The sequence below is a fragment of the Canis lupus genome, chromosome 1, assembly GCF_048164855.1.
Source record: "Canis lupus baileyi chromosome 1, mCanLup2.hap1, whole genome shotgun sequence".
NCBI lineage: Eukaryota > Metazoa > Chordata > Mammalia > Carnivora > Canidae > Canis > Canis lupus.
Window position 1 is genome coordinate 109634061 of NC_132838.1, and position 10984 is coordinate 109645044.

Genomic DNA, 10984 nt, shown 5'->3' on the forward strand with positions numbered 1-10984 from the left:
TTATTTTTATATATATTTTATATAATAAATAAAGTAATTAAATGAATATATGTGTGTGTATATATATATATATATATAGCATATCAATGAAGAAACCACACCAACAATTTCTAAATAAAACAAAATGATCGCATGATTTCAGAATGATTTGAGCATCAGCTTATGTTCTTGGCAAACAATTTAAAGAAATATATATATAGAGAGAGATCGTTTCCATTCTTTAGAGAATAAAAAAAGACATATTTAAACGTTTTGATGCATATATTGACGTATATATTAATTTCTATCACCGTGCCAGTTGCAAAATATTTTGAATATCAACATCCTTCATGAATGTCCAATGGGACATTTTAAAACTGTATGTGACAAGGGACAATGCTTTAGTGTGTGGAGATGCCTTGCTTATTAGGACATCTCCATCCCTGGGCTATGCCTCCCAAGAGCCAAAAGCATCTCCCGGTCACAGTGATAACCCAAATCATCTCCATATGTTTCCAGAATGCTCCATGGAAACCCAACAGTCCCTGGGAGCCATTTGCGGGGTCCAGTGGCTAAAAACAGAGGTTGTGTCCTAAGAAGTTGGCCTTTGGAAGTGAGCCTCAGGAGCTTGGGCCAAATTTGCATTCATCTTCTCCTGCTGGTCTGGAAAGCCTCCTCCTCCAAGGGCTTCACATTTCTGCAATATCACCCATCCCCCCAGCCCAAGCTATAGGTTTGAAGAGGCAGTGACTTGCCTAAGATCACACAAAATAAGTGGCCATTTCAGGAGTCAAACCCAGGCTTGATTCCTGACCCTTTTACCACTCAAGTGACTCATGGCATCCCTATGGGGTAAACGCTCATTATCCCCATTTCCCAGTGCAAAGCTGAGGTTCAGAGAGGCAGAGTCACTGCCTCTCAGTTTTCACTGAGAGAAAGTGGTAGCACTGGGTTTTGACCCCAGGCCTCTCCCACCTCAGAGCCTGTGGTTCCAAAAGCTAGGGTGTCCACAACCAGGGGGTGTGTGGGACAAGTCACTGAGATGAGCCAAGTAAAAAATGTCCGTATTTATTTTAAATTTTAAAATGGAATAATTTAGGCCTCATTACTAATCTATAGAATGATAGCAGTACCTGTATATAATTTATAAGTAAATACACATATTCAGGATACTTGCCCAAAGAGCATTTAGCCTTAGGTGCATGATCACAAAAGACAGGCCATCATGGCTTCATCTGCTAGGTAGTATGGCCTCCTGGGGCCCAGTCTCACAGACCATTCTGAGACACCTGTATAGTATCCAACTTAGTGTGGGCTCCAGACTGCTTGGGTTCAGGTCCCTGCTCTGTCACTTCCTAAGCTGTCTGGCCTTGGGCAAATGACTACCATTCTGGTCTCAGTTTGCTCATCTGTAAAATGGAAATATGATCAACCAGTTAATCTGTGTGGAACACTGAGAAAGTGCCTGGCACACCATATGGTGCTGAGTAACGTGCGTTATGATTACCATTTATCCCGCCTGGCAAGTGGGCTACTGGGTGCAGAGAGCTAAAACAATGAGGTAACACAGTTATAGGGAGTAGTGGGTCGGGCATCCAGGACCCGGTTCCTAGCCAGAGCTGCAGCTCAGGGCTGAGCTTCTTTCTCCTCCTCTGTAAGATGGAGTTTAGAGCAGCATGCACCTCACAGGGCTCTCCCAGGAGGCAAGGAGGTCGCACTCTGGAAGAAGGGATATAGTCATCCTGTCCCGCCAGGTACAGGGGATTAGAGAAACCAAAGGCTCAAGAGTTAGGAAAAGCTATGGGCGCTGAGGTCCCGCCAAAGCGGGACGAAGGCGCCCTCTAGTGGCGGAAGCAACCCGAGCAACCAAATGTCCTGTGGGCTCTTTGTGATCTGACACTGCAAGGGCGAGCAGCGGTTCCTGGGGAGGGTCCCACGCACCTTGAAATTGGGGCTCTCCCTCAGGCCCGAGTAACCTGTAAGTGGTAGAACTGGGGTTTTAATCCGGCAGTCCGGCCGCAGCACGTACACCTTCTCCTCTTTACAAAACTGTCCGTGCTCTAAATCAAACCCAAGTTCTTGGGAATCTTGGGCATGGCACGTCTTCGACGTCCAGGACCGTGCTGGGCCTCGCAGGGCAGCTTGGCATCCCCGGCCCGCCCATCGAATGCCAGCGGCACCAAAGCAAAGGACCGCTCCCCGAGCATGAGTGTTCTCCAGACCCCAGGAGCGGGGCCCTGGAGCCTCAGCCACTTCCTGCCAAACTCAGGAGCGACGGGTTGGGGTACTCGGGGTTCTCGATGACCCCGGGGCCGAACTTGAGCTCCAGGAAGCGACGGTAGTTGTTAGGCGCCTGCGCCACGAAGCCAGCAAAGGACAAGGGCACGAGAGGCTGCAAGAAGTGCTCGGGGAACTCGACATCCTGCCGGTGGTCCAGCCACGTGTCCTTGGTCATGACCCCGTTGCGGGGGTAGAAAGGCCACAGGTCCACGTGCAGATGGTTGCTCTCGCTGTACTGCACGCGGAAGAAGTCGCCCTCCACGGCCTTCTCCCACACGAAGCCGCGCTCGTCCACCACCGAGCCGGCCTCGGCGCCCCGCAGCTGCTCGCAGTTGCCCACGTCCTCCAGGTAGATCCCCAGGTCCACGTCGTAGTCCCATGGGATGATGTCCCCGTGGCGGGCGGCCCCGAGCAGCGAGCCACCCTCCAGCCAGTAGCGCACGCCCGCCGCCTCCAGCACGCCCACCACGTAGCGGGCGGTCTCGCGCAGCGCGCGCAGGCAGCACGGGGGCGTCCAGCGCTCCTCGTAGAGGTAGGCCGGCGTGTCGCCCACCACCGTCCCGAAGCAGCGCGGGGTCTCCTTGTTGCACCCGAACCACTCGAGGCGCCCGCCTTCCCCGCTCACCAGGCGGATGCCCAGCGCGCGCAGCAGTGCTGCCCGCCGCGCGCGCCCCTCGCGCTCTGCCTTCCAGCGCGCGTGGGCCGTGGCCAGGGGGGGCTGGCGCGCCGCGCCGAAGGGCAGGTCCAGCAGCTGCACCGCCCAGCCGCGCAGGGCCGTCTGCAGGAAGAGGCCGGTGCCCATGGGCCGGGCTAGGGGCGCCGACAGGTTGAAGAGGTCGCGGGCGCGCAGGAGCACCACGGCGTCTCCGTCCAGGGCATCGCAGCGGAGCGCGGAGGGGGCCGGGCCGTAGCGGGCCGTCCACTCCCGCAGGCTGACGTTCAGGGCCAAGCACCGGGCAGGGTTGGCCGAGGCGACGGGGGCGGCCACCAGGCGTGCCCCTCCCGCCCGGAGCACCTCCACCATGCGCTCCAGCTGGCCCGGTGTGTCGGCTCTCGCCCCGTCGGGCACCAGAGCCACGAACTCAGTGGCCACGTAGGTCTCGGGGCGCGAGGCCGCGACGGGCCGGTCCAGGGCGGGCTGGAGCAGCGCCAGGCGGACGTTGGGAACGCGGGGCAGCGCCAGGGGCGGGTAGGGGAGCGTGTCCGCGGCCACCACCACCGGCTGGGCTGCGTCCTGCTGCAGGAAGGAGTCCACCAGCTCAGGCACCGCGTTGTCAAAGGCCTCGAACTCCCGCACCAGGACGGTGACACGGGGGCCGCCAGCAGTTCCACGGCGGGGACCCCGGGCCCGGGAGTTCCTGGGCTGGTGCTGCAGCCACGAGACATAGAAGAGGACCAGGAGGTTGAGTGTGATGGCGGCTGCCAGGGCAGCCTGGCAGCGGGTGAGACGCATGAGGCCAAAGACCGGCCCTAGCTGGGCTTCCAGGGCATCCTGGGGAGGAGGGGAGAACGAAAGGAGGGGCTGGAGCTGGTTGTCAGAAGCCTCCTAACCCCCCCCCCCCCCCCGCCCCCCTTCCCATCCTCAGCACGGCCCTGGCCCTTCTCTCCCAGCCCTTTCTCTATTTGGTTTCAGCTCTGATTTCCCCTCCTCCAGGAAGCCCTCTCTGACCTCCCATCCATCCACTTCCTCTGGGCCCCCTTCAGCTCCTGGGGTTGTCCCACCCAAAGCCATTTCTTCAAGGGGACAAGTCTGTATCCTCCCACTGGGCAGGTCCTGAGCTTTTCTCAATCACCCCTGGGTCCCTAGTTTCACCGAGCACAGAGCCTGGTGCTTGGCAAGGTTTTGTCAAATCTTCTTTCTTGTTCAATTGCTCCTAATCTTTATCCTTTTCTTTGTCAACTTCTCATTCATGTTTGGGTTCAGTTATAAACGCCCCACTCCATTCCCAGGTCTCAGTTTGCGCCTTCTGCTCTCCCTCCTCCTCCAGGAAGCCTCCCTACCCCCATCTCTCTCTCCTGTCCCTCTCACACCTTGGCCCTTGCTCCAGGGTCAGGCTGCAGCCTCAGCATAGCCACCAAGCCCCTCCCCCCCACTGTCCCCTTCTCATTTCCTCAAATCCTGTGCCATCTGGCCATCTCTTTCCTGATGGTCAGCCAGATAGTTTTGATTTTTCAGGACAGGCTAGAAATGTTTTCTTAAATCACAATTATCCCAATTTTTAATATTGGCCACTAATTAAAACAAAACAAAACAAAACAAAACATGGAATGGGTCAAACTTACAGAAACAGAAAATGGAATGGTGGTTGCCAGGGGCTGTGGGGAGGGGAAAATAGGAGTTGTTTAATGGATATAGATTTCCAGTTTTGTAAGATGAAAGACTGTTTTTTGCACGATAATGTTGAATACACATAACACTATTGAACTATATACTTAAAAATTAAGATAAGTTTTGGTTTGTGTATTTTATCACAACTAAAAAATTTTTTTTCTTTTTTTTTCCTTTTAAAGATTTATTTTTTTATTCATGAGAGAGAGAGAGAGAGAGGCAGAGACACAGGCAGAGGGAGAAGCAGGCTCCACGCAGGGAGCCCGATGCGGGACTCGATCCTGGGTCTCCAGGATCAGGCCCTGGGCCGAAGGTGTCGCTTAAACCGCTGAGCCACCCGGGCTGCACTCTTTATTTATTTATTTTTTTAAAGATTTATTTATTTATTTATTTATTTATTTATTTATTTATTTTAAAGATTTATTTATTTGAGAGAGTGAGCAAGTGAAAGCAAGGGGAGGGGCAGAGGGAGAGAGAATCTCAAGTAGTCTCCCTGAGGAGCATAGAGCCCTACCTCCCTACCTTGGAGCCCCTTTGGGGCTCGAGCCCATGACCGAGATCACCACCTGAGCTGAAATCAAGAGTCGGATGCTTAACTGACTGAGCCACCCAGACACCCCTAAATTGTTTTTTTTTTTTTTATTACTGTGATGAGTACTGGGTGTTATATGTAAATGAGGAATCACTAAATTCTACACTGGAAACCAATTTTACCATGTGTTAACTAACTAGAATTTAAATAAAAACTTGAAATAAAAAAGTACTTTGAATGCTAAGTCCTATCAAATAATAAATAATTTTTTTTTTTATAATAAAAAATTTTTTAAGAGGTGTTGGCAGCCTCTTTTGCCAAGGGGCTTCGGGCCACAGGGCATACTCACCCTTCCTTCATCAGCAGCACTCCTGAGCAACCCCTAGATGGCGCTGTCTCCCTGTCCCCATCACAACTTGAAGCTCTGGCTGGCCTCTAGTATGGGAGGTATGACTAACACTCCCCAGCTCTGAGCAGATACTTAAAAAAAATTTTCCCCATGAAGGATTTCCATAGGTTTCTACTCCTCCCAGAAAGGGGGACAATAGAGACCCAGCTAATCTTCGTACCTCCTAAATACTTCTGACCACAGCACCACCTTCCATCCTGGTCCACCCAGATCCCCACTCTGCCTCCCCTGGTTTCCTGATCAAGTCTGCTCCTCATGGTAGCCAGAGGGTCTTCATAAAGCACAAACCTGACCTCTCCCTCCCTGCTTGGAACCTGACATGGCTACCCAGTACCCTGAGGCAAAAGTTAAATTTCTTACAACCTCCCACAAGGCCTTGGGTGACCTGTCTCCTGTTGGCCCCCCAGTCCAGCTCCATCTCCTGCGACCTGTCAAACTCTGCCTAAACCACCTTGGACTCTTCCTCAGATGTTATTTCTAGGCCTTTGTATATTCTGTTCCTTCTGCTTAGAAGAATCTTTGCCCAAACACCGCTTCTCCCCATGTCTTTTTTCTCCTGGAGAACTACTTATGCTTTACCACTCAGTTCTGGTGCCTCCTCCCCCAGGAAGCCCTTCCAGAACCCAAGGCTGGGTCAGAAGTCCTCTGTGGGATCTTGAAGCCCCTGGGCTCCCAGTCCCAGCCCTGCCCATTCTGACTGGGCATCATCTGGGGATGGGTCGGTTGGCTTCACTAGGCGGTGAGACCTGGGAGGGTAAAGCCAGGGTTCCTGGATCACCTCTATGTTCCTAGCACATGGGTGGGCACTCAAAGTGCACCTGGTGAAAAACTGATCCCCAAGATCAGGGTTCTCAGAGTCTACAGGGCCTCAGGTTCCTGAAGTCAAACTGTACTACAACTCTGGGCCCCGGATCTTCCTGCCTCCTCTTCCCGCTGCCCTTTACCAGGAATGCCCTCCTACCTCTCTTCACCCATCCCAGGCCTGCTTGCCCTTCTCTGACCCAGCTTGGCTGACACTCAAGAATCTGAGTTGCACTTTAAAAGCAACTTCTTAATCTTTGGAATCACCTTCTGGACCTTAGATTGATTCTTCCTTCCTTCACTTCTTCCCTCTCTGTGGAATGTTTATGACATGCCAGGCACTGTTCTTGGCTCTGGGGACTCAACAGTGGACACATAGCACGCAGAGACAGACAGCAACCCTGACCTCCTATTACTGTGGGGGGAGGGATCTTTGGAACCATAGAATCTTCAGGGCCTTAAAAATTTTAGAATCTTAGAGCTTATGTATACAGAAACATAGGAGACCACTGATGATTCTAGAATCTTCTAAAGATTCTAAATAAACCAGGTGCCTGGATGGCTCAGTTGGTTTGACATCTGCCTTCAGCTCAGGTCATGATCCGAGGGTCCTGGGATGGAGTCCTGTGTCAGGCTCCCTGCTCAGCGGCAGGGGGGGGGGGGGGCTGCTTCTTTCTCTGCCCCTCTCCTGCTTGTGCTCTCTCTCAAATAAATAGATAAAAATCCTTAAAAAAAAAAGATTCTAAAGACACCATTTTCCTGCTCTGCCCTCATCCCCCCTCCCCCTAGACTGTTCCCCACTCAGCGCCCAGAGAGATCCTGTTAAAATTCAAATTAGATCCTGTCCTGCATCTGCTGAAACCCTTCTGTAGCTCATAACACAAAGGAAAAGCCAAAGTCTTCACCAGGGCCCATAAGGCCCTGCATGATCCCCCACCCTCTCCTGCTGACTTAGCTTCTGCCACACTGGCCACCAAACCGCAGTCTTCAAATACTCCCAGGACACTATGGCCAAAGCGCTGGCTGTTCCCTCTGCCTGGATGCCAACCCCCCCCCCCCCCCCGCCCCTTCTGTATCTGCAAGTCTCCTCCCTCATGGCCTTCAGGTCTCTATTCAAATATCACCTGTCCAGTGAGCCCTTTCTTTGCCCACATTTTTTTTTCTAAAGATTTTATTTATTTATTCATGAGAGACACATAGAGAGAGGCAGAGACATAGGCAGAGGGAGAAACAGGCTCCCTGCAGGGAGCCCGATGCAGGACTCAATCCCAGGTCCCCAGCATCATGACCTGAGCCAAAGGCAGACACTCAACCACTGAGCCACCCAGGTACCTCTGGCCAGTCTTTTTCAAAATGCATCTCCCTATCACTCACATATTTCCTGTGCCCCATCCCTGCATTTTTCTCTCCAAGTCTTTACTGTGCAAATTTTACTGTTTTGTTCCCTGCTATATACTCAGAGTACACCTCAGTGCCTGGCACATAGCAGATGCTCAATCAATTTGTATGGCACGAATGACTGAATCCAGTTGTTCAGATGGGGAACCTGTGGCTCAGAGACAAAGGATGCAGGGAAAACCCAGGTCTCTATCTCCCACGTTCTGGCTCTCAGCATGTTCTGTCTGGCTGCTTCTGGGCCACGAGGTGCCCAGCAGAACAGAGGACAGAAACTGGGTCCTCAGAGACCAGAGGGTATGATAGCCAGACCAACAGATGAGGGCAGTTTCCACATAAGAAAAAGAAAGGAATCATCTAGTACCCTGACAATGTTGAACTTGGCTTCCTCAACCACAAGGGCTCAAAATGCCTTTATTGAGGAAAAGTGGATGAAATGATGATTTTGAAGGTCCAAATATTCTATGTGTTTCTGCACCACAATAGGATGGTAATAGCAACAATTCTAGTTGCTCATAACATGCCAGATCCCTTTAATCTTCAAGTTATTAAGTTATTTATTTATTTTTTTAATTCATGAGAGACACAGAGAGAGAGGCAGAGACATAGGCAGAGGGAGAAGTAGGCTCCCCGTGGGGAGCCTGATGCAGGACTTGATCCCAGGACCCTGGGATCACGACCTGAGCCGAAGGTAGAGGGTCAACCACTGAGCCACCTAATTAGGCATCTCTAATCTTCAAGTTCTGATCACTTATTTATTTTTTATTATTTATTTTTTTAAAGATTTTATTTATTTATTCATGAGAGATACAGAGAGAGAGGCAGAGACACAGGCAGAGGGAGAAGCAGGCTCCATGTAGGGAACCTGACATGGGACTCAATCCCGGGGCCTCCAGGATCACACCCTGGGCTGAAGGCGGCACTAAACCCCTGAGCCACCAGGGCTACCCCTGATCACATTTAAAGATGGGGAAAAACCAGCACAGACAAGTGAAGTCACTCATTCAAAGTCACATAGCTGGGAAACGGTGGACTCAGGATTTGACCCACAAAGCTGGCCCCCAGTCATGTTTTCAACCAATAAACTCTGCTGTCTTTCTTGGGTCCACTCAGACAGCCCAGCTCACTGTCTACCTTCAGTGAGTATTCTGCAGCCCTAACCCGATAGGTGCTTTTCATCAACTCAACCAACAGACAGATATTTCCTAAGTACCCTCTGGGCCAGACCCTGTGTTCTGGGGACAGGGAGAGAGCGAGGCAGTCATTGGGCAGGCCCTCCACAGAGAGGGAGACAAAAACCACAAACACACACCTTACAGATAGGTCAGGAAACCAGAGAGGGGTGTGAGAGAGAAAAGGTGGTCCGGGGAGGAGAGGACAGTTAAGCTGAGACTTTGTCTCTGTTCTCCACAAAACAATATAAAAGGATCCAGATTCACTTGAGGCCTAGGTTCACCTGGCCCGAGTGCTGCTCTAGACTGAGCCTTGGCTGCTCCATCTGTGGCATGGGAACACGACAGGCAGAGAAAATGAGAGACGTGGGGAGGGCAGTTTCTACACGAGTGCTGGTGACACTGAGGAACTTCTTACCTCTGAGGCTGCTGTGGGAGCTCCGGGTGGGTGGTTCCAGCCCAGCTCAGCTGCATTGCTGAGGGAACAAGAACCAGAAAACCCCAAATCAGCCAATTTTGCACAGGAGAGTATGATTTCACCTTACCTACAAAAGTGGCAATGAGAAGATCAGAGAATCTTTTCTCTTGTTCCATAAGCTCACCTACCATCTGGAGTGTCTAGGGAATGGGTGGGAAGGATGTCAGTTATCATAACGACCTATAACCATCCCCTTCTTATGAATGTGTCCAGAAAGGTGGGGCTAGAAGTAACCAAAGCTGTTACCATGACAACCACAACCCCTTCCCTAGACATACTCCATCCTGAGACACAATCCTAAAAGGTCCCATACCTTGGTGAGCTTTGCTCTTAGGGTCTCTGGAAGGGGAGGACTGCCCATGTTACCATAGTAACTAGGGGTTAGCTTTTCCCCATTTCCACCTCCTGGTCCAGGCCCTGTAACCATAGCAACCACTCCTCAGCAGAGCATCTACTCCTCTAAATAAAAACACCTGGTTGGTTTGGTCCTGGCTCTCACGATGAGAAGGAGGGGGATGGTTACCATGGTAATGCCAGCTGGGTGGCTAGGGGGAGGGGTTGGGAAAGAGGTGTTCTCTCAGCAAGTCAGCGTCCCTGGGGCTAGGGTCCTCTCTACCTGAGCGCTAGGTGAGGTTGCCATAGTAACCAAAGAGCCGGTAGGGGGGAAGGACCACCAGGGACTTAGGTTACCTTAGCAACCTCCTCCTGGTGCAGGGACGGGAGAGGTTTGGCGCTCCATTGCCACAAAGGGGGAGGGTTACCATGACTACCGACCCGAGCCAGGAACCAGAGAGGATGGGGCCATTGCTGAAACCACCCCTGGTGGTCGTCCTTTCTTTCAGGGGGACAGTGGCAAGGAGAGTGACATTTGGGTCTGGAGGGGGTTGGAACGAAGCCGGAGGAGAGGGGGCGGAAAGCGGCTCTTCCCAAAGTCCTGCTCTCCCCCCGGCGCGACCCTCGCTCTGGGCCTGGGTCTCGTTAGCCCTCCTCGCGGCCCGCGCCTCCGCCCCGCCCCTTCCCCCCGCCCCCGCGCGCGCGCTTCGGGGTCGACCCGGGTGGGCGAGGCGCGTGCCCGGCCACGTTCCCATCACCGCCCCCCCGACCGGCCCCCGCCGAGCGCGCGCGCGGGCGGGGGGGGGGGGTGGTACGGCCGCGCAGGCGCGCGAGGCACAGCGGGCGCGCGGGCCGGCCCCGGGGCCTCCATGATGGAGGAGCGAGCGGCCGCCGCGGTCGCCGCCGCCGCCTCCTCCTGCCGCCCGCTCGGCTCTGGCGCGGGCCCCGGCCCGACCGGGGCGGCCCCGGCCTCTGCCCCTGCCCCGGGGCCCGGCCCGGCTGGTAAGGGAGGCGGCGGCGGAGGCAGCCCCGGACCTACGGCGGGCCCCGAGCCCCTGAGCCTGCCCGGCATCCTGCACTTTATACAGCACGAGTGGGCGCGCTTCGAAGCGGAGAAGGCCCGCTGGGAGGCCGAGCGCGCCGAGCTGCAGGTGAGCGCCGCCCCGGGACCCCCGACCCCCCGCCCGGCCCGGCCCGGCCTCACCCGCCGCCGCCGCCGCCGCCATCTTGGAGCAATGGCCGCCGGGACGGCCGGGGGGGCGGGAGGGGACCGCGA

At 53.8% G+C, this 10984-nt stretch overlaps 2 protein-coding genes across 7 annotated transcripts in view; one reads left to right on the forward strand and one right to left on the reverse strand.

Annotated features, from left to right (window-relative positions):
* FKRP (fukutin related protein) lies at positions 1 to 10949 on the reverse strand. 4 transcript variants are annotated; one of them, XM_072773897.1, is made up of 4 exons: positions 10913 to 10931; positions 9316 to 9373; positions 4543 to 4575; positions 1 to 3751 (listed from the first exon to the last, which is right to left on the reverse strand). In XM_072773897.1, the coding sequence occupies exon 4, from the start codon at positions 3710 to 3712 to the stop codon at positions 2225 to 2227; it is 1488 nt and encodes a 495-aa protein (XP_072629998.1). In that variant the 5' UTR covers positions 3713 to 3751; positions 4543 to 4575; positions 9316 to 9373; positions 10913 to 10931; the 3' UTR covers positions 1 to 2224. The 4 variants fall into 4 exon arrangements, with proteins under 4 accessions (XP_072629998.1, XP_072630000.1, XP_072629991.1 ...); XM_072773899.1 differs by lacking the exon at positions 10913 to 10931 and adding an exon at positions 10150 to 10422; XM_072773890.1 differs by lacking the exon at positions 4543 to 4575 and having other exon boundaries at positions 10913 to 10949.
* The window catches only part of STRN4 (striatin 4), a 26894-nt gene continuing 26474 nt past the window's right edge, over positions 10565 to 10984 (forward strand). For 2 of the 3 annotated variants that reach the window (XM_072773882.1, XM_072773883.1), the window contains exon 1: positions 10565 to 10859. In XM_072773882.1, coding sequence (XP_072629983.1) covers positions 10578 to 10859 — 282 coding nt within the window. In that variant the 5' untranslated portion in view covers positions 10565 to 10577. The remainder of the gene's footprint in view (positions 10860 to 10984) is intronic. The other variant, XM_072773884.1, reaches the window with a different exon arrangement.

Excerpts from the sequence above, each read along its gene's own strand:
- FKRP (XM_072773890.1), bottom strand. The coding sequence starts at position 3,712 with ATGCGTCTCACCCGCTGCCAGGCTGCCCTGGCAGCCGCCATCACACTC.